This window comes from Calypte anna, chromosome 1 (genome assembly GCF_003957555.1).
Source record: "Calypte anna isolate BGI_N300 chromosome 1, bCalAnn1_v1.p, whole genome shotgun sequence".
In the NCBI taxonomy this organism is placed as follows: Eukaryota; Metazoa; Chordata; class Aves; order Apodiformes; family Trochilidae; genus Calypte; species Calypte anna.
The window spans coordinates 92,792,170-92,816,209 of record NC_044244.1 but is presented as its reverse complement, the minus strand read 5'-3'; the positions used below and the strand labels follow the sequence as shown (position 1 = coordinate 92,816,209).

Here is a 24,040-nt window from a genome sequence, read left to right as displayed (position 1 = left end):
CAGGAGATACCTGAATGAACCACTGCAGATCCCTGAATAATGTATGGTTGAAGTGTTAAGGCCGGCATGTACCCATCATTGTCCTTCAAAACACTGGCACTAGTCTCACCAAAAGTAACAGTATATAGATTTCCTCTAACCAAAGAAATTCCATCTCCTGGGAGCTGGCATCTGTTCCTTTGATACCTACCTCCTAATTGCTGCCAGAGACACTCTTCCCCTTACGATGGCTTTCAAGCCAGAAAAGGAAAATGGGGATACACTGGTATTCCTGATCCTTGTTTTTCAGAATGTTTATGCAGTTCACACTGGCGAACCCGAAAAAGACATGCTCACTGCACAGGCATCAGAACGTTTTTGTGTATCCTCGTTTCACACATGCTCCTCCATCTGGGAACCCTAACTTCTGGTAAACTCCCCAGTCAACATGTGAGTTTTTTTGAACAACCTTTTGGCAGTCCATTGATCAAAACAGAGGCAGACTCCAGCTCAGTGAGTCACCATGCTGGGGTAAGACACCTAAAAATCCCTGGATCACGCCCTACATGCTTTGTTATGATTACAAAAAGCAGATGCATACTTTTCCACTGACTGATACTATTCTTTTTTTTTTTTTTTTTTTTTAACAATGTGTAGTAGGAAGAATGATGATAAAAGTAAACAAAATTCATCAGGAAGTGTCAGAGTGATTTATTTAGGTTCTGATTTAAACACAGACTGCAGAAATGCTGGTCAGTCATTTTCAGAGTAAGTTTTGAAATGCCTGAGACAGAAAATATTTGAACACATATTCAGTTATCTACAAAATGCAGAATACTCTTCTACCCAGTTCTGCATTTAATATCTAAATACTTAATACAACAGGACCTCATGAGGTAAAAGGAAAAGGAAATTAATGAGTTATTTTTAAAAGCATAAGCATGCAAATGTGTCATTGTCCCCATAAATTGAAATAATCTTGATGGTCAGTCTGCTTTCACAGCTGTTTGATCTTTTTGTGACAATTCTGTATTTGCTTTTCCATGATGTCTACAAATATGAAACCTCTTCACCCTAATTTACTTTCCTACAAGAGACTTCTGAAATGCCTAATAAGAACTGATAAGAACAGGATTTTTCAGGTAACTATCCATTTGATGGCAGATTGCTGAAGTGACATTAGCTGGACTCTCACATCCACATGTGCAAAAGAAAATCCAGTTGCTGTATCGAGATGCTTAGAGACCTTGTTCTCTTTCTAAACTGTTAATGAATCAGAAATAAATCTATTAAGGTCATTGGATAAAAATACTCCCAAACCTGCTAAAGACTAATGCAGAACTACTGTTTCTTTACCACTTTTTTTTTTTTTTTTTTTTTTTTTCAGCTAGAAGGAGCCACCATTCTCTATTTCTGCCAAGTTATGCGCATCCTTTTCCTGAGACAAATTTAAGCTAATGATCTTACTTTGCTGAGAAAACAATTAATCACATTACTCTTTCCCACCACCCAGATCTTGGGAAAACTGGGAAAATGCTCAGACTAAAGCCAACTTCATTTCATGCAACCTCAGGCCAGTTGTTATCCTCTGCACCTTCCAGCTCTCCTTGCAGAGCAGAAGCAGCCAATGTGCTACTTGTTGCACTGAGGAGAGGTGTAACCAACCACATGCTATGTTTGCTTTGTGTGTTTCAGCTAGAACCAAGACAAACATGGTAAGCAAGAAGTGTAAATTAATACAGGGTTTGCCTTGCAAATATATGTAATCCAGGTGTTTTGTAATCATGTTCAGTAAAACTACAAAATCCTGGTTTTAATGCATTAATTAATATATTTCTTTTCAGTCCCTGTAAGGATACCATTGTAAAGTATTTGGCTATCCTAAAAATGTTGGCTTTGGCTCTTTTAAAATGTCATCTGTTCCATAATAAATTTTGTCCACTTTTTAATCTCACTTGACAATCAGGTATTCAGGCAGTTTCCATGCATCCTAAATGTGTCCTGGATGACAGCCAGTTTGTTTAGTTCCCAAACACTGGGAAATGAAGTTACCAAGAGACTTGTAATTATATATGGATGTTGCCTCTGGAGCTTGTGTTAACAGAGATCAAATAAATATTTAATGATAATCATCCATCAGGTGGCATTCTAGATCTGTAAAGAGCCAGGAGTTTCGTGGACAAAAATGTTCCAACTGGAAGAACGTAAAAAATAAAAATCCCAAACATATATTTTGAAAGAAATCTTTCTGTTAAGTGGTAAATTATGAAGACCTTCAGAAGTCCTGCACTTTGTACAGTCCTTTTAGAACATATGTACTGGCAAGAGATAATTTTTTTCCTCTCATTGTAAAGTTCCATTACAACCATCCAGGATTTATACTGAAATTTTACACTTTTCTATCTCACTTCAGAGTAATAAAGACCAATATTTACTTTATTCTGTGAATGGAGACACTGAGATACAAAATAGCAACACAGTTAAAATAGAAATAAGCAGAAGACCAGAATTCAGTTGACTGAGTCACTCCCACAAACTCCAGAAAGGAAGTTGTCTTTTTTTTTTTTTTTTTTTCCTCTCTTGGGAACTTATGAAAGAGTTTTATAGCAAAGGCATTTTTAAGTAACTTAAAGAGGAAGGCAAAGTAAGATTCAAGATTATCTTGGCAAGGATGACAAGAGTCTCACACTGTATGGAGGTGGAGGATCTAACTTCCTTGGGGAATGAAAAGACTTTCTCTTAAGTATAAAACTTAATTAAAGTTCTAGTTCAGATGTCTCGCTTCTTTGCCAAATTTGTGCAAAGAATCCACTAACTTGAATATTCTTATGAGTTATAATGAAAAGGTTTACAGAGCCACCCTTTTTGATTGTAGATCTTCAACGACAAGTAAGGGAAATGGAATAAGAGTTGCTACTGTAATTCTGTACTGGATCTTTAATTCTTACCATCTGCTATAAAGGATGTGGAATTTGGGTTAAGAGAACTATTACACTCACAAAACAAAAAAATAAAATGATCAAGAACTTAGCTATTTTGATACTTGGCATATGATGAAACTCACATCCATGATGAAAATGTCTCTGTCCTCCCTAGTACTTAATTTGTAGTACGAAGTAAAACAGGCTAAGTGTACTCTTACTCTTTCATGTCTATAAACATTGCTAGAAAGTAAACTGTATTATATATCTGAAGAGTTTTCAGTTCATGCTTGAGTCTGTGGAAAAAGAATGTCAGGGGAAAAAGAATTCTTATAAAAATTAGAAGATTTTTAGACTTTTTTTTTCTTTCTGTTGTTTCCTTTTTTCCTTTTCTTTCTTTTCAATGCTTTTATGCTTCCTTGGATAATCAGAGGATGGGTTTTGAAGTACAAATCACATACTGGTCAACTTGGTCTTAAACCAAAGACATGTCCTCAGAAAGATGCTATTCCATTTCTGAACTCTGAATTTCTTTAATAACATCTCTGGTAGGCCCACTATCTTTATAGGGATATGAATTCAGAACTTATTTCTCTGACCTGCTCAGAGAAACCTCACTACAAAATGAAGAGCAAGGAGGCTGTGAAGGGATCCAGCACAAGCCCTGTGAGGACAGACTGAGGGAGCTGGGGGTGTTCAGTTTGGAGAAGAGGAGGCTCAGGGGAGACCCCATCACTGTCTACAGCTCCCTGAAAGGAGGGTGTAGCCAGGTGGGGGTTGGTCTCTTTTCCCAGGCAGCTCCCAGTAAGACAAGAGGGCATGGACCTAAGCTCTGCCAGGGGAGGTTCAGGTTGGATATTAGGAAGAAATTCTTTACAAGAGAGGGTGATCAGGCATTGGAATGGGCTGCCCAGGGAGGTGGGGGATTCTCTGTCCCTGGACAGTTTTAAAAAGAGATTGATGTAGCACTCAGTGCTGTGATCTAGAAACCACAGTGGATTAAGGGTTGGACTTGACGATCTCAGAGGTCCTTTCCAACCCATATGATTCTGAAAATGATAATTGATGAACACAGATTAAAACTGGAGGCCAGTGAATTCAAGATTAAGTGTGTTTCATCTATCTATTTTAATTGTATTACATCTTTACAATTACAAGCTTAGATGTGATTAAACAATGCTGTTTGGGTCTTTTGGATATGCCAAGACTAGTGTAAACTTTGACAGAACTGAAGGATGGCATTTTTTGTTAACACTGTTGTACTATATATCATGAGACAATTCATTCTCTGATGTTTTACAGTTGCTGTCTATACTGGTGGTCTACAAGACCACTCAGATGAGGTGAGAAACAGAGGTTGCATAAATTAGACAGTTTGCATCATGATAAAGATCATGGGATTGAGCTCTAGAAGCTTTCCTCAGTCCCTCTGCCATTTTGAAGATCTCATGACCAACATCAGGCAAATGTGGTGCTCTGCAGTCCATCCAGAGTAGCTAAGGCATCATCTGTGACCAAAGCAAATGGTATCAGTAACCTGAGTTCCTAAATACAAGGATAGGTCTAGGAATTCCTCCTCGTTAGTCAAAAAAATGGTATTTGTGGAACATAAATCTTTTTGACTGACTCTCTTTGCCCCATCCCATAGTAGTTATCAGTTTTTTAAGTCACTGTGGGCTTAATGCAACTCCTAAGATAGGAAGGCTCCTGTTATATACCACTCCTTTGATGTCACAGATCATTTATTGGTGATTTGCATGAGGGGACAGAATGCACCCTCAGTAAATTTGCAGACACTCCCACTAAGTTGGGTAGGAGTGTTGATCTGCTAGAGGGGAGGGAGGCTCTGCAGAGGGATCTAGACAGGCTTGATAGATGGGCTGAGGTCAATTGCATGAGTTTCAATCAGGTCATACCCTGCACTTCAGCCACAACAACCCCAGCAGTGCTACAGGCTTTGGGAGGAGTGGCTGGAGAGCTGCCCAGCAGAGAAGGACCTGGCGGTGCTTATTGACAGCTGGATGAACATGAGCCAACAGTGTGCCCAGGTGGCCAAGAAGGCAAACACCCTCCTGGCCTGCATCAGGAACACTGTGGCCAACGGGACCAGGGAGGTGATCCTGCCCCTATACTCAGCCTTAGTGAGGCTGCACCTTGAGTACTGTGTGCAGTTTTGGGAATCCTGGTATAAGGACATCGAGGTACTGGAGAGGGTGCAGAGAAGGACAACAAGGTGATTAGGGGTCTGGAGAACAGACCTTATGAAGACAGGCTGAGGGAACTGGGGCTGTTCAGCTTGGAGGAGAGGAGGCTTAGGGGAGACCTCATTGCTCCCTACAACTCCCTGAGAGGAGGTGGCAGTGAGACAGGTGCTGGCCTCCTCTCCCTGGTGACCAGTGATAGGAGAAGAGGAAATGAGGTCAAGATCTGCCAGGGGAGGTTCAGGTTGGATATTAGAAAAAATTACTTCACAGAAAGAGTGGTTAAACATTGGAACAGGATACTCAGGGAGGTGGTGGAGGCACCATCCCTGGAGGTGTTCAGAAGAGAGGCAGATGAGGTGCTGCAGTGGATGGTTAATGGTTAGGCGTTGTAGAGAGGACGGTTGGACTTCATCTTAGAGGTCTCTTCCAACCTTGATGATTCTATGATATTGTCTTCATTGCTCTGATGATTAAAAGTCTCCTTGTACTGTCCAATTTAAGTGTCCTGATAGCAGGTAATACCAATGTGTTCTTATGGTAACGCTGCTTTTTTGCTTATGTAGTTATACTCCCATCTTTCCAGTTAGTTTGATGTATTTATAGAGATAAATCCTATTATCTGAGTCTTCTTTATGCCTAATTAAAAAGCCCATCTGACTTCCAGTGCTCCATGATATAGAAGCAACATAAAACCCCCAAAACTTATGGAAAATAAACAAAGCACTCCCTTTCTCTTACCTCCTCTCAGATTGCAAATTGTATGTATTTACTCTCTGTTAATACCTTAGTTACAAAGGCTCTTCTCTCCAGCAAATGTAAATAGAGGATTATCCTACCTCTTACTGAGCATTGTTATGGCCATTACAATGGATCTAGTATCCAGCCAGGTGCTTGCTTCTGAAGTGAAGAGTACTGAACAACTTAAAACCAACACTTAAAGTCACACAACTTTTAAAAAGTATAGCTTTAGTCAGAGTAGTTTCTCCCATTGATTAAATAGCCAACATAAAAGGTATTCCAAATTTATGCACACAAAAGCTGGCTTATCTGGATACACTCCAGACAGTAGCACCTGTGTGAATTCAAAAAGGCCTGTAACAGGAAATCTCAATCCACTGCAACTGAGAAGATTTCACTTTGATCTCCAAAACCTCATTTGAAACCTTTTCTAATTATCATGCGACATGTATTTTTCTCTTGTAAATTATTGGTGAGGAAAGTGATTTTGCATTTTGATAAGATTAAAAAAACAAATAAAACAACCAGATATTTAGCCAAGTCCGTGACCAAAGTTTTCAACACCAGCTACAATATTTGAAGAACGAAGGTTGTTCTGCTTTTCAGCTGCTTTAAATCTTGGGGAAATACCCAAGGGATATTTTAAGTTTCCTACCATCATCAGTAGTGACATCTAAAATCTTGAACATAAGTAATAAAAGATGTTAATAATTTTCTCAAAAATCGAAAGATACTTTTATAAGCACTATTCTAAACCTACATGATTACCTTGGAACATGTAACAGGGATGAAAAATACTCTTCACACACTGCTCTACTGTGGAATGAAAGAATGCCATTACACAACTCAGCCACAGAAACAGGGCCAGGTCATGGTCTAGCATAGAGAAGCTTGAGCTTCTTCTCCTTCTAACTTTTTTCCATTTCATGAAGAAATTTGCTACATTGTCTTTTAATGATGTGCCTGTATACCATTCATGGTTTAGAAATGTGGCTTTACAGATTTAATGCCTGTTTTACAAGCATCTTGCATACAAAACCATATGCCAAGTCACTAGAAGACCTAATACGTTCCATAAGGGAATATGCAGAGGAAAAATTCACATAATGATGACTAGTTTGTTAGAAACAGCTTGAGTTTTAAAACATACATAACCCTTTCCATACCATGTTCTTTTTCCAACAAAACACATGTTTTAGGCAATGAAATTGCCTTCTGGCCTCATAAACAGGCACTGTAGACATTTTAACAATCATCTATGGTCACTGGTTACAAAAACTGGAAAAAGATTCTGGAAGAGAATTTTTCAGGGGAAAAGATTAAAAGCGCCTACAGGCAAGCCATTTGAAAGCCAGCATACAAAAAAAAAAACAAAACAAAAAACCAACAAATGTGAAAAACCAAACCTGCATCTCCTGCCTTTGGAGCTAAGTTTTCATATTGCTTTATCAGGAGATTCGGCAAAAAATGAGGACTTTGAGTTTGTTGATCTCACTTGTCACAATAAAAATCCTATTGTTCTTTGTTCATTTACATAGCAATACAGTAATTTTGTAACCAGAAGCTTTTTCACAATATTACCCTGGGAAATGTGTAAAGTTAAGCGTTACAATTCAAAAACTTGGACCATATGACTGTACATTTGTCACTAATCACATGAAGTTTCAATGAGCCCCTCAGAAGCAACATTGCTAAGATCACATTCTTCCTGGACCTATTTAAAACTATTAATTTTCAAGATTTCAATAGATCTTTATTTTATAGTTCTTATCACTGTTCTTGACAAGGTAAACTGTATGGATTAATAGTGAAATAAGAAAAGTCTGTGAGAATCATCAAGATTATCTCAGCTGCTTCCAAACAACACACAGTAAAGCAAAACCACACTTAAATAACTTTCTTACTAGAAAAGAACACCAATATCTTCCCAGGTCTTGATGTCAACTCATTTCTCTCATATTTATTTATGAAGACTACACAGTAAATAATAAATAATTTGACTTCCAAAAAATCCTCTAAGGTCTTAGGCAGCGTTTTGTTTCCTACTTGATTTGAATCAGATGCTTTTCCTGTATATACTTAAAACTCAAGTAAACAATTTAGCATTAAGGTAATGATCTGTGAAAGAATGACACAATCTTAGATTCACAATGTTATTAGCATATAAGGATATTAAGAACAACTTTATATTTTTTTTGTGGACAGAATATTTATCTGAAGTAACAGACTGATGGATGAGAGAATTCTCAAATGCACTGAAGTTACAGCTTGTGGGACTGCAGATAAATCAGGTAACTGACACATCAAATTAGTCACTAATCTTCAAAACATTTAAGTATGCTTGCAAGACAGTGTAAGCACTGGACAACCAATAAGCCATTTACCTCAGCAAGCTGGACTTTGAAATATATTATTCCTTGTCTTAAAGCAATTAAGTTGGCATATTCGTAAGATTAAATCAACTATTTCTAAGTTTTCAGTTTAAATTGAAATAATTTCTATGTGTCAAAATGCCCAGATGATTATTATTCCAACTACGTACCTTTTTACCACTGAAAATGAACATCAATTTCTTTTTCATGATTTACTAAAATGCATTGTGCCATTGTTAATTTTAGAAACTCTTTCTGATATTATTTTCATGAGATGTATGCATTTATTTTTTTAAAAGCAAATTGCCAGAATGGCCATTTTAGGATTTTGAAGCAACGTGTAAAGTTGTTCCAAGACAATGTAAATTGAAGATGGCAAAAATGGGATGGGACTGATCAAAATGCTTCCTATAAAATAAAAAAACTATGACTGTATTACTGCATCAGAAACTCAAATATATTTTGAATTACTGTGCAACCCTAAAAGGGGAAGATACCTCTAAGTGTCTTTTCCTGTTGATACTGTAGTACTGGACAAGCCTACCTTTCTGGGAAGGTCGATGGAAACTCTGTTGTGCTTCAATGTCTAGTTATGCAACATGACAGCATTGCATAAAATTTTATGAGTCCTAACCATTCATACTCAGGTGCAAAAAGAAAGATCTTTCAGCATAAATGTCTCAGCTGTCATTAATTTCACATGTAATTGGGAGTTTAGCTACATTATACTTCAAAGGGTTTTCCTTTTCTCAAAACTAAAGGCTGAATTATTACAGATGGCAATTTTGGCAGATTGTTGTATATGAAATTGAGTTTATAATTAGGCCAAATGTGACTTGTGCAATTAAGGCAATGAAGATTTGGAAACAAGAAGTGTCAGATTGGTACATGATCAGTCTGGTAGCCACAGAAAAACGACGGAACCTCATCATTCACAGTTACAGAATACATTGCCTGTTTGAAAATTTCTTCTTAATTGCATGAATTAGAAGATAAGCAGCCTTTCATGCTCAGAGTGTAAACTAAAGTAACCATGGCTTCTTACATACTTAAGTGCATAATCCTTTTTTTCTTCAGTAGAGGTTAATGAGATGGTCTGAAGCAATCTAACAGCTCCCTGCTGCTGAGAGGGCTCTCAGCATCTCCTTCTTCACAGCTTTTCTCCCTCTGACATTTACCCGACCCCTTTGCAAGTCAGTAAATTCACTGTCAGTGTCTGGCCAATTCAGCTCAGAGACAGGAAGCTAATCCCTGAGGAATCAGTGGAGGAGGAGAAGTGCAAGGATAAGAAGACTATGACTACCCTTTTCGGTGGAAGTGACCTGCTGGGCTCACTCTGACATTTATCAAGCTGCATTTCAAGCCATATTTTATCTAGTGTCAAAAAGCTTTCTAGATTGGTAATTGTGTGTGAAGGTAGCATTGCATGTTTCAGCATCTTCTGACTTCCAACTGTGTTAAAAATTTTGTTTGTTCCATGATCAGTAACATCCAGTAATCATTCTTTCTACTGATTCTTGCGCATCACTCAGTAGTTTCTTGCCCTCAACTTTCAGTCTCTTTTTCATTTGCACATTGTTTCTATATAACACTTTCGCCTACTTAAGGACTACCATTTCTACGATATTATTTTTTTCCAAAGGGACAGTCAGGACTTTTTTCAAGATGACAGACTACAACCATCCCAAAACTATTAGTTTTTAAGTTTCAATTTCTATTGCTACTGCATCCTCATCTGTTGGTTGATTTGCTCTACCACAAGTAAATACAGAGATTTTTCAGCCATTTTTCTTGACCAAGTCTTGCTACAAGAACATTAAAATAGAGCTTTTAAATAGTTCTTCTAACTAATGAAGACTGCTGTTATTAACGTTACAATTAGTTCAAAACATCCCTCCCCAAATGCATCCCCCTTGCTCTTCAACATCACAAACTCCACTTGCCATCATGCCATCTGTTCTCCTATCTTCTCTAAACCTTTAAAAAGTTCCTTAGAATCTCTTTTAATTTCAATTAACCTGAGTAATTTATGTAGCTTGCACATGTTGCTCATCAGTCTGTGAACCCTTTTACCAGATTGAACTCGATGAGGTTGCTGACAATTAGAGAACATTACCTCTTAGGTTTTTGCCATGTGACAAATTAATGACTTATTCCTACACTTCGCTTTCTGTCCCTAAATAATTTTTTCCTCAGACAGTTATGACAGGAGAGATACAGTACAGGGCTACTTAGTTTTCTTAGACTTTTTTTTTTTAATCAAATTAAGTCATTTTAATGCTTTATTTTTATTCACCCATTTCAAAACACAAAGAATTTTAGCACATTGAAAGCATTTATTTTACAGAAGCTGGGCTTTTCTATTCCTTTCTTTGAACTCTATTTAATACAGCTTTTCCACCTCCCTTCTACTGACATTTAAATACAATGAGCTCTGCTGACAACGCAACAATAGAGGCAAGCTGTTAAGAAAAATTCTTTTTTAAAGTCTGGACATATTCATTAACTCTGAAGACAAGAATTATGAGTTCATGCGTTAAGACACTATATATTTAAGAAAATTAAGGGAACGCCATGATCACCTGTATTTACCACATTATTAATGCTTTGACTTTACTGTAAAATAAACCTGAGTTATAATTTATAATCTGCCCTGAACTTCCGAACTGTCCATACAAACTGTAATTCCTATAACCTTGAGGTTTCTGAGTGGGTTTAAGAATCTTGTTTGAATTTTTTTGTTTGTTTGGTGTTGGTATTTTGTGTGTTTTGTTTTGATTGAGATTTGTATAGGTTTATGCATACAAACTCTATAGAAGTGTTTTTAGTACTACAGTGTTTTCTCACAAATCCCCTGCATTTCCAGGAAGAAGAGGAACATTCCCACGATATGTAACAATATGTAAGTCTTCTCATCTTAGAGCAAAGAGACACAGGATATATCCCAGATAACTTCATTGTCATGGAATTGTGACTGCAGATTCAGTATGGATGTCATTAAAAGGTTGCCTGAACAGTTTTGTTTTAGTTAAGCTGACTAGAACAATATCTAAACTTAAAACTGAAGCTCCACTTGCAGCTTTGCTTTAAAATTGCAGAAATTGTGAGGTAAACATACTGAAAGAAGAAGTTGAGTCAGTCCCTTTGTGGCTCAGTGTGCCAACGGAGATGCAGGTACATCTGAAAGAAAATTAATCTGAGAAAAAAGCTCCCGAGGTCTGTGCTATTTTGCAGAAATATAAATGTCTATTTAGTACAGTTGTACATAAAATGTAATTTTAAAGACACTAGTTATAGAGAACTTTTAATTCATTAAATAAATGATAAGAAACCTCAGATATCAAGAACATATCATTACAACAATTGTAACAATGTGATAGAATGGATGATTTTCACAGGATTTACTTATATAAATGCAGCTGTGAATTGTGTCCAGTGTGTTTACTTCCTACAAAGCTTCACATTTTTACAAGAGTATCCATGTGAATTAGAAATAACCACAGTTGTCAGCAGTGATTCTTCTGATACATGTTCGACAGCATCCTTGTTATATATGTGCTAACAGGAAAAACTCATGCAAACTTTATTGACACTTTATAATAATTCTTAGCTGATTTATGAACCTAATTCTCACAAGTTTCCTAGGATTGCTTTTCTTAAAGAGGATACATTAGGTTCTCTGGCCTATCAGGAAATTTCTCTCACTTCTGTAATTAATCTCAGAAAATATTATATCCCATAATTGAGAAGATTAGTGTAAATCGCCTCATAGTATACACTTTTCAGTGTCTACATCCTAAAATTCTAGTAAAACACAAGATACTTTCCTAAACGATGCAATTTCTTAGCAAATTTACATAAGTGATTTACTTAGCTTTTACAGGAAAAACATTCTCCACACTTTCACAGCAGCTGCGCCATTTGCTCTGAAATAAGTAATGGCGTGTGCATGTTAAAAAGAGAATATACCATGGTGAATAAAGCCCAAAAGCACATCGTGGTTAGACAGTTAGCACTTTAAGTAGGTATGAATTCAACAGTAACTGTTCTTGGATATATAATCAATAATATTCTTGGATGCAAAGCAAGAGGGACTTGTTTCAAAAGAAATAAACCATTGGGCTGAAATCAGATTAACTTCACATATGTCTCAGATCATTTCTAAGTGTCAACAGCATTCTGTTACAGTGGGAAATGACCAGAATGCTGTACACAATCTGACTATTACTGGGAAATATCTAGCTGATTCCTAAAACCTGCGTGTGAGAAGAGATTTTTAAAAATGTTCTGAGAAGAAGAAGACAGGAAATTCACTCCAGATGATTTAAAGAAAGTTTTAGGCCAGATTTTTTTAAAGGACAAATAAAAACACCAAATCAGATTTTTCTAATATGGCTGGGTGACAAAGCTGAGATACAGCAGAAAGCAAGTACTTCTAAAAGGATTTCCTTTGGCCTCAATTAAGTATCTGAACTTTAAAGGAAGAAAAAATAAAAAGCCAGAATTTTCTTACTATATTAAGAAAATTGCTGATGTTACAGAGAAAAAGGTATTATCACTTCTAGAAACGGAAGATCAATATTTCAGAGCACTCTTTACATCACCATTAGTAGCTGAGGAGTTTCATATAAGTAAACAAAATATTCTACAAAACACTGCATTCATTCTAATTCTGAGACACTTAGTTTTTATAAAAGACAAAATACAGTAAAACCAGTCTATTCAGAAGATTAATATTTGAAGAGGACTTCAAAAAGATTGCAGGAAATTAAAATGGCCACTGAACAGACTACTACAAAAACTGTAGAAAAATATTCACCAGAGGTAAAGCTACGTGGAAGGAAACAGGATGGTGCCAGAGACATCTTCAGTATTTTGGCTGCCAGAAGTGCTGAAGTTTTAGTGCCCAAGGTGAGGATGCTGACTTAAATGCAAATGAGGACAGGAAACGTGCACAAAGACATAAGGGGAGGACTGTTAGTTATCTACATGAATGCGAAGAGAGGAGAGAAACTTGAAGGATGAGTAATTGTTTTAAAATGTGGTCTTGAGATGTGATGATAGGGAAGAAAAATCCAGAAATTTTGATCTCAGACATGGGGCTTTGAACTAAATCTTCCTGCATTCGTGGCAGAAAAAAAATTATTGGGTGACCATGAACACCACCCTGCTTGGGAATGGGAGTTTAATTTTTTAAAATAGCAAGATTTTCACTGGATTAGTAACCTTAAGAGAGCTTTCACTACCCAGTCTAACACTACTAAAGGAACAAACAGTGAAGAAATTTATCAAACAGGTTGGAACAGACTATGATTATAGCACATCAGAACTAATTAAACTGGCCTCCAATACAGTACCGATAGTTTTTGCAGTTAGTATAGAAATACAATCTACATATTGCAGAACCACACTAATTTGAAAAAGACATCAATTATGAATATTGGAGATATGTACTTTTTTCTTTCCTTTTAAAATAACCACCAAAAAGCTCTGTTTATTCAGGAACATATTTTTAATCCAAGTGAAAGAGGGTGCCAAGCAGTGTTATACAAGCTTCCTATATTCATTTGGCTGACTAATGTTCCTATTCCTGCATGCTTCAAAGTACTATGAGAAAAACAAATCTCAAGAACTTACATTCAGATCTATATCAGTTTAAACTATAATATATAATATTGTCTGCTTGCCATTTAGTGCCAAAAACAAAGTTTGCTGAGTTCATTTAATAATGAGTAAATGGAGGCTGGAAATTAGAGGGCTGGAAATTAGGACTTTTCTACAATAAACCACTAACACGTTTAAATTTCAGCCTCCCAAAAATCTCTAAGCACTTCTTTTCATTTAGTGAATTATTTTGCATATATGGAGCATATAATTAATTTAAATGTATCATGTCTGACTCCTCACTGCCTTGCTTCAGTCCATTACTTCATTTAGACCACAAGTCAGCATCCTGGTATTCTACTCCCATTTTAGATACAATTATGAAATCTGTATAAACAGAGGAATTTTTTTGATCAACATGAAATGGAGGAACAAACTTCCCTATGCACTTTAAACCCCTAATATTTACAAAAATCACACTTTAAAATAATGGCCCTTGTACATCAGTGTATGGACATGTACCAAACTCCAAGTTTTCAGTCTGTGCTGTAGACACCCTTATGTTCATTCTCATGTCCAGAAGCAGCTCTCACAAAAAGAGTTGCATTGCAAGATGCACAGTGCATTTTCTGTTTTTAATGGAATAGATTGTCAGGACATGTACATCTTAGTTTTACAGTCAGACTTACATTGCCAGAATAGCTTTTTTCTAAAGGTAATTAGAGGTCATGTGTTACTAAACAGACCAAAGAATCCATCCAGCAATTATGTATCATATTACAAACATAAGAAGACATATATATTGGTCTGCTGCTACCAAGCAAGCACAAGGTAGGAAGGAAAATTTATGGTTTTCCCTCACACTTACAAATTCATTTAAAATGTATACAACTATCAAGTGTCAACATAAAACTCCTTTCAAAAAAACAATTGAGCATTCTTGGGTACTTGCTCAAAAAGTGAGGAATTAACTTTACCTGTCAGTGAATCCTGAGTTTCACAGTAAACAACAAAAATACAAAAAGAAAAAGCTATATATCCCTTTGACAAGAATGGTTTAAGTTTATCCAGTACAGAACTCAGATAAGCCTTTATTCTGAGAATGTTTTACTGTGCTGTTCTCTTGTCTCACTTCTTTCATAAAAAAGCTTGGTGTGAAATCACACACAGATTATGTCTCTAATGTAAAAGAAACACACATCGTTGGCACTGTTGGTATTTCTGTGCACGTTATTCTAGGCTGAAACAGGACATTCCCAAGGCTTAGCTGTACCCACATTACATAGAGATTTTTTAATCTCTCAGGCAGAAGTCTTGCACACTATGCTTATGACCTTCACTGCACACAAGTTTGTGCACAAACATATCCTGGCATCCAGATAGGGAACACTGTATATGTACAGATGTTTTTGATTGGCATGTTTTCCTCTGTGGAGTGAGATACCTGGATTCCCTCCTAACATTCATTAGTTGCAAGGAAAATAGCCCAAAACTATCAGTACAAGTGATTCTACCTACATGAAGTAGAGAGATTCCAACTAAAGTAAATGAAGAATGTATCTGCATGTAGAATGTATGATTGTATCATACAATCATAGACTGTGTATGCTTTACTTATTCCTAAAGCTATATTTAGGATGCTTCTAAAAACTTCTGGTACCTCTAAAGAAGGTATAGAAGAGTGAGCAGGACTACACTTACCCTTGGCTTTAACTGTGAGTGAACTGATGACCTGGGAGCTGAAGGCTGCAAAATAAATGAAGGCAGAAGACCAGCTGAATACAACACTGTACGAGGGTTTATTGTCACTGAGACAGTTCAGAGGATCGCATCCAAGCCAGGTTCAGTCACATGGAATGGCCACATTTGGAAACACCAAGCTATAGGAACAGATAGGACTGGCAGACTAATGTTTCAGATTCGCAGATGACTAAATCTTTCTGAATGGAGGTTCAGAGATTGGCTTGATTCACAATATGTGAATGTGGACTCATGGCCTGAGATAGTGCCTCCTCACTAACTCCTAGTTCACGTGTCAGCCACCCTCGAGATTGAACAAATAAATCTAATCTATCAAATAAATCTAACAGCTCAGTAAGATAGTCTTAAAGGATGACTTAACTCACAGGAGGGAGTTAAAATCTTAATCTCTATGGATCCAGTTTGGGTCTGGAGCAACAGTGAAGTTACACTTCAGATTCAGAGTCTGGACTTGATTTTTTTTTCCTTCTTTTCTTCCCTCTGGCACAATGCATAATTACTTAGACAAAGTAAAACAGCTTCAACAAGACAGACTGGATGGTTAGACCTTTCCTGGAGAAATAATTTCCTAGCCAAGAAAAGATGTGAAACTGTGTCTCTCTCACTCCAGTGAGAATCCTCAGGTGAATTCTTTTAGATCAGCCTTTTTCTGTCTCACTGAATCAAGGCTGTTCCCAAACCCAGAGGTAATGTCTGTAGATCATACACTCATCATCTCAGCCTAAACCTGCAGGCTTTGTATAAATCAGTCTGAGCTGAACTGTGCAGCCCACCTTTGCCCAGGTCTCAAGGCTGCCAGCAGATACCCTTCTCTGACGTCCCAGCTCTACTGCCCAAAATCAGCAAGAAGCCAGTGAAGGTGGAGGAGTACCAAGATATGTACCCTGACTTGTGGAAACTATTCACTGCAACATTAAGAAATACCATGTGAATGGATATTATAAAGAGATAAAAAATCACCATTGGGAGAAGAGGTAGCTCTTGAGGTTGGGGATAAAAATGACCTGGAGAATAATTCCTGATCCTGGTCTTCTCCATCCCATAGATTTTCCAGAAAAAAAATGAAGAAAAAGAAAATTTAACCAATCCTGTAGTCCCTGCATACTTACATGCACCCTAACAGCAGTGAATGTTGGGGGCTAGCAAATATCTGAAAGGTCAATCTACATCACAACTTTTTGAGAGAGCCTTCCAGGAGCCCTTACCACTGTAAGGAGCACTGTTGGCCCAGCAGAAGGGGGAGCCTGCACTTGGCACCCCCGAGTCTCACCTGGAGCCTACACCACCTGGTCTCACTTTTAGCCCTGGTTCAAGTGGTGATGGAATAGCTGGAGGCTTGTGACTCCAGCCACCTTGCAAAACTCTGGGCTCCAAAGCATGGCTGCAAAGCACTGAGTACCACATGGGCTTCCCTCAGGCAATACCTGCGGTGACATCTTAGACCTGATGCTATTGTCACCTTGCACCTAAACTCAAGTCTGCTTCACACAGCAATGATAACAGAAACACAGGTATGAAGTGCAAAATTCCTCATCAGCTTTCAAATGGCTATTGCGTTCATCAACACTGTATAATTTGAACATTATTTAAACAGAAACAACAACCAATCATTCATCCATTGGTTATTAGACAACAATAGGAAATTAGCAGATAATTTATTTCCTATATAATTTATAGGATAATTTATTTCCTATAATCCAAAGTGTTCATTAATCTGAACCCCTGAACAGGCTTTTATTTAGAATTTTTACAGTAGAAATAATGCCTTCATGGGTGTATCTACTTTCTTCAAACTTGGATATTATGCAGGCTACCAGCTTTAATCAAATAAAATACTTAAGAATACTTTTGTTTTCTCTGTTTGTAAATGTAATGTATTTTTTATTTTTATTATCATACTAATAAATGTCTGATGCTATTTACATTTTCCCAATAACTAAAACCATCCAGCAAAGAAATCTATATTTTACACGCTTATTTTCCGTGACTTATTTCAGCACTGGTAGTATTTACAAATGCTGGTTTTACAGGTTTACATATGATTGTGTAAGTAATGTGAACATGGGCTAGTTGACAAAAATAAATGTGTTTTACCCCTCTCCACTCACCTTACCTTGGTCCATCTCCTTTTCTCACAAGTGCACAGGAAAACCAAACCAAATCAAACCAAAACAAAACCACAAAACAAGTGGATCAGCAGTGTGTTTAAAAGGCTGACTAACCTCAGGTTTGGCATACCAAAGACCAGGGTGAGAACAAACGCTTTCATTTTCATCTGTCAGCTCCCACACCACTCAACTGGAATTGCGTAGGGAGATTTTTCCTGCCTTGCTTCAAATAAATGGGTGTTGTGTTTACATTCTGCATTCTGAGCATTGCCCACTCGAAGCCAAGGACTGCATCTTGCCAACTCTTAACTTTCGTACAATATGGCAATTACATGAGCCAGCATACCATTAAGTCACATAACAAAACTTGGAGAACGGCACTGCCAGCCTGCAGAACTGTACCTGAACGACTGACATGCATGGCACAAAAGGAGAAACTAGATTTCAGTGTGACAGCAGAACTGGGTCAAAGAAGACTGGGATAACAGCCTCAGTTGAAACTAAAAAGCCAAGTGCCACGTAGTTCACAGAGATAAAAAAACTTACAGGCATGCACAATACAAGCAGGCGGAATAAATAAAAAAAAGCAAATAGGAAGATCATTCAAATAAGCTTTAAACAAATAAGCTTTAAACAGTGCTCCCCCACCCTACAGTCTTCCAGGTCATCTGCTGCTGCTTATTCTCCATATGATACTTTATTCTAAGATGTACTTTACAGCTGCAGTTCTCTCAAACTGGCCTTCCCCAGGCTGAGTCAAAATCAGGGGAAAGGAGAAAGAGACCTTAGTTCATTGCTCAATGAGAACAGCACAACATCTTTTGGGGTCCAGCAAATTCTTTATTTCTGATAAGCAGCAGGTCTATACCTACTGTGCCTAGTGCTCACCTTTTTTGCAGGAAGAGCAAGAAGAATTGAAGATCAGAGCTCACTATTTCTCCTAAAATAATGTCCCTGCAAACTCGCATCAAGGTATCAGGTATCTGCTTTGAGTTTCTGATTTAGTCTGCTGATAAGAGACTGGAGTGGGCAATCTAGATACTAATCCTTTTTCCAGGTACCTCTCCATAATAATTTTTACAGTGCTCCCACTTCAGTGATGCAAACTTTCTGCAGATAGCTGTATGACAGATAGCTGATGTGAGACAACCTAAGAAGGTCATTTAACTACCAGCAATAAGGTGCACATTCAGAGATAAAAAGATTAAGGTCTAAGACACTTCTAATACTGAGGGTTTTTAGAGGTTGTGTATCTAACCCACTGCTGAAGATTAAGCGCCTGAACAAAGTATCTGTGACACCTTAAAATCAGCAGCCCTCTGAACTGGCCCCATGGGTAACCCCTCCTTGCAGCATATTTCTTAGTAACTTAATCCTATTTAATTTGTCTTCAAATCAAACAAAGAACAAGCAAATCAGAGATCTGCTACATGTTTTTGCAAGATTATATCACACTAGCATCACTCATCCTTTTCTGGTCAAAATGAAAAAGGCTGTCTAGGCATCAGTGATATTTTATTTTTTTGTCACATTAGCATGCAAAATTACATAAACTCACTTCTGATATTAGCTTTGATTAAGTGTGTAAGATTGCAAATTCTCTCATAATCTTCTATGAGATTAATTAATGGAAACAGTTCCACTGAAAAAGGATTTGTATGACTGGATCTAAATGCTTAAATCTAAAATCTGCTTAAAAATCTAAATTTTTAAATACACTGTTAGCAAAAAAAAAACAACCCAAAAACCAAACAAAATCAACCAAACCAAACAAAGCTAAATGAAAAAACCCACTAAAAAAACCCGCAAAAACAAACAAATAAAAAAACCACCAAATCCAGGACGTGTGGGTATGTTTAAAACAAGGGGTTATGTATTCATCAAACTATAGTTTCAGAAACAATCCTTCTAGGGTTGACACTGTTGGGCAGCATGCTTCTGCAGTTCCTATGGTTTCTCAGGTTAAGACTGATTTAAATGAATTGACCAACCCGCTCCCCACACCTCCTCTCATTCAGCACTTTCGTTGCACTAACCTGAGAGGCAGCTACTGCTTCAGCTGCACTAGTTACATATTATCCCTGTGAAGCAATACCTCAAACATCAAAATCCCTTATTTAATTTAAGCCCTATCCAGGTTTTTTAACGTGTTTTCAAGGCTCAGTGATGTAGTGGTTCTCACTTTCTCTACTATGTCTATTGCAGAATATTTTAGTATAAGAAGTGCTAAATTATTTCCTGGCTTCCCAATCCTGTTCTTTTCATTACACCAGTTACCAGTCTAGACAATAGCAAAAGTAGTCTTCGGAGAGAATAAAGATGAAAATTTGCTTTTATGTGCTGAGTACCCCAGGGTGTTTATGTTGTCCTTCTTGCTGCATCCTCTTTGCTTGATCCTTCTTTGTGCAAGGGTCTTCATGGTTTTAGTGGAAAGTCTTTCTCAAAGTATCTCCTGCTTTGGTCCCCTCCAAATGATTAATGTTTTGCTAATCCTTAAAATGAAGGATACAATCCTTTGGAGAGCTAGGAGTCTGTTACTGCCTCCAAATAGCAGGAAGCATAACTGCTTGAAGGCTGACAGATGCTTCACCACCATGACAAGAAACTGTTCCACAGGCTACAGATCATGAGCTCCTGAGTCAAGCCATATGGTCCCAAATGCCAAGACTGCCTGTCTTTCCCAGTTTATTGGGAGAGAGGGATTGTTCCTGCTTTGCTCTGAATTTGCAAAAATGCTCTGTTGGTTTTAGAAGTTTACAGTTCATATGAAATAAAACACTTGACTGCTTGCACTCATAAATCCTCAGTTGTTTGTTCAACAGTTTTTTCTTCTCTGAAGAAAAAGCCCTATATGTATCTATATGTATGCTTCCATGGGCTAGGATAACATCCTGTGACTTTACTGCAATCAAGTTTGGTATTAAATGAATGCATATAACTAATCACACATAAGTATGGCTCTGATACTTTAAAAGACCCTTTCCAAATAATCTACTCAGCATACTCGACAAAGATTTTATACAGGGTCTCAAACAAGCTTTGAGGTGCAAAGCTTCTTAAGTCATCTAAAGGGTATATGTTGTTAGAATTCAGAACTGAAAATTTAACACCTAACTACTTCAGCATCACAAAAATTAAGTCTTCAAGTTATAACTCCTTAAGTATTTGTACATTATCCAGTGCTTTCACCAGCTAAGAAATATTTCAAAAAATGCGTACTTCTAATTCCTGTCACCTCTTGCAAAACTAACTACCCAAAAGACTTCAGTAAAGTCCCTTTTTAAAACGATGTATCTTAGGTCTTTTCCAATGAATGTGTTACTATAGTGTCTTCAGGCTACTGGTGTGTGGATGACCCAAAAACCGCCAAAAAGCAGAGGAAGGCAAAAAGGATCTTCCTTCTAAGCAAGAAGTGGAGGGAATAGCAAAAGCCTCCAGCGCAGGAACAGCGGTGTGGGTGTCCATGCACTGCTCTCTCTCGGAGATCAGATTCGGCACTGAGTAATCCTGGTTCTCACTGTATTCAGCCAGGGTGAAGGATACTGGCACCTTGCAAAATCAAGCCTTAAAACTTTTTCGCTTCAGTTTCCCTGAGCTGCTTCTTGCTATAAGATGTTTTTACTGGTTTTTTTGTTTGTTGCTTGTTTTTCTTTTTCCCAATCGTGTCTGTCCCCATCCTTCCTTTTAAGAAACGCATAGCCCAGAGACTGCAATTTCTACAGAACTTGGAGAAACAACGGCAGGGTCCTCCGCGGCGGTACAGAGCGGCTCTTCACGGCGGGGTGAGGGACGGCGAGGGGCGGAATGTCGGGGGGTACCCGCACACCGACCCGACCCGAAGCCGCACGCTGAAGCAGCTTGAATGGAGCCACTGAGCACAGCAGCCACGGAACGGCTGCCTCCGATTATTTCGTGTTTTCGCACTCAGCTCGTCAAGTGTAACACAGGCAACTGATTTATTTAGGCGATTTTTCCAAGTGCCTTCCGAGATCTCCCAATTCTCAGCCGCCGATCCGGCCCGCTTGCTGCAACTTTTCCACGGGATGCGGGCGCCAAGGGCAAGACCGGGTGATTTTTTTCCTCGCCCCCCTACCTCGGTCCCCCAAATCGTTCAGCAGCAGAAGCAGTTCCCATTTCCGGCGCCCCTCACCTCTCGAGTCGCCGGGGAGCCGCCCCCTCCTCCCTTTCCTCGCCACGGACGCGGGTGCCCACTCCCCGCTCGGCGGCTGTCCCCCAACCCGCGCATCCCGCTCCGCTCCAGCAGCCGCCTCCCGCCCTCCCCATCCCCCCCCCCCCGGTCCGCAGATGGACCGGGGAGCCTGGGTCCGTTCCTTCCCTCCCCAGCAGGTAGGTCCGGCCGCCCCCCGCCCCCGCCGCCCGGCCTCACTCACTTGTGCCTTCTTCATAAGGAACGGCAGCGCTGCAGTCCAGCCCAGCCGGCCGTGTGCAAACTCCCTTCAGCGGAACTGTAGCTCCAGCATAATGCAGCAGCCGATAGTCCACGCATTGGGGTTGCCCACGGCGAGCCCCCGGCGCTGCCTCTGCCTGCCCCGCTGCGCCCTTCTCCGCCGCTGCTCTGCGCGCCCCGCTGCGCCCCTTCTCCGCCCCTCTCCCCACGGCGTGAGGTCCCGTTCTGACTGGAGCCACAGCCGGCGCCCGGCCAGGTCTTTTATATCTCCGATCTGCCTCCGGCAGCGGCGGCGGCAGCGGCGGCAGCGGCAGCCCAGGGAAGACACGCCTTTCCCCTCCCTCCCGCCCTCTTTCCCTCCCTCCTGGAGGACCGGGAGCACAGGCAGACCCCGCAGGGAGGGGGAAACCCGAGCAAACTTAGGGGAAGTTGGAGGCAGGAGCAAGCCCAGCTTGTCCCTTCCCAGGGCGGGAGGGAAGCGCGCCCGCCGGGAGGATGGCAGAGCGGCAGGAGAGGATGCGGGTGGACGCGGGAGGGAGGACAAGGGGGGCGGGGGATGAAGGTCAGGGAGCGCTCGGCACTGGCCCCCGAGGTGATGAGGGTGTCAGAAGACCTCTCCCGGAAGATGCTCGGGGGTGACCCCGAAGACGGCAGCGGCCCGAGGCGGGGCGAGGAGGGGCGGGGGTCTTGGCTTCCTCTGCAGAGGGCTTTGGCAACGCGGGGGGAAGCGTCCTGCCGCCACGGCTCTTCAGGTCAATGAGGCTGCCGGCGCTGAGCCAAGCCCTTGGGTTGGGTCCCCCACCCACGCCGGTGAGAAGGGGGGGTCCCTCCCGCCGGGGCCCGCCGTCGAGGCGCCGCCTCGGCCCGCGGCGGGGAAGGCAGCGGGCTCGGAGGGTTGGCGTAGATCCTAAGAAGTGCCCGGCATTTTCAGCACAGCACCTATCTGCGGCAGCGGCGTGCACACCCGGCAGGCAGCTTCGGGTCTGCGATTTCCATTTCAGTGCTCCTGCCTTTCCATAATCGGCGAACACAAGTTAGGCACTGGAACAGACATTTGAGCTAGAGCTTGAGAACTCCTCTTACCTGCTCCAGCCACAGAAAAGTTGTTGAGCAGTGCCTCCTAATGCTTACGGAAAGGTGAAACTGCAGGTCTTATAACACGCTGTTAAATTTGCGTGCTCTGTAAAAAAATCTATTGGTGTTGGCTGTGGGAAAAGGAGACTTCGCTTTTACTGCGTGGAGTACTGCTGGCAAAGCCATCCCAGCAGTAGCGACAGAATGAGTCTGCTTCGGAGAAGACAGCTGTCAGGTTAACACAGACTGAGTCTTGAGAGTGCATTAAATGGGAAGTAGAACTGCTTATGGCACTAGCATTTCCTGAGGCAGCAATCTTTAGTGATGATTAAGAAAGAATAGTCTGACCAAGTCAATTTCCCAAGGGAGACTAGATATGCTCATAGTACCCTGTAAGGTATTTTATTGGAAAAGTTTGTCTACTTTTAACCTAGAATTAATGTGATGTTTTAAAAATATTAGATTTCTGCCAAAGTAAAGCTGACCAGTTCAGATACAGAAAGATTTAGAACCCATCCTCAGCTCCACAGTATATTTTGGTTTTAGTGTAGAGCAGATAAACATCTAATCTCTTGGTGCCTCTGCAGCCAAAAAAAAAAAAAAGGCTGATAATTCTCTAATACAGCATCACACTAAATTTATTCTTTTGTTTTGTTTTGTTTTGTTTGGACTGTTTTTTTTTTTTTTCTTTAATTGGTTGGTTGGTTTGGAGGTTTGGAGGTTTGGAGGTTTTGTTTGGTTTTTCATTTCTTGATTATTACCACACTGAATTACCTTGGAGTTCTTGTGTTACCTTCTAAGCTTTGACAGATTGTTTTATATGCATATTGTCTCTTCTTCGAAAAGGTTATGATTCAAGTGATAGACAAGC

General features: G+C 39.6%; 1 protein-coding gene across 1 annotated transcript in view; it reads right to left on the bottom strand.

Annotated features, from left to right (window-relative positions):
* Positions 1-22,371, bottom strand: part of KITLG (KIT ligand) — a 57,218-nt gene extending 34,847 nt beyond the window's left edge. The window contains exon 1 of the mRNA XM_030451225.1: positions 22,079-22,371. Coding sequence (XP_030307085.1) covers positions 22,079-22,093 — 15 coding nt within the window. The 5' untranslated portion in view covers positions 22,094-22,371. The remainder of the gene's footprint in view (positions 1-22,078) is intronic.
* Between the last annotated feature and the right edge of the window lie 1,669 nt (positions 22,372-24,040).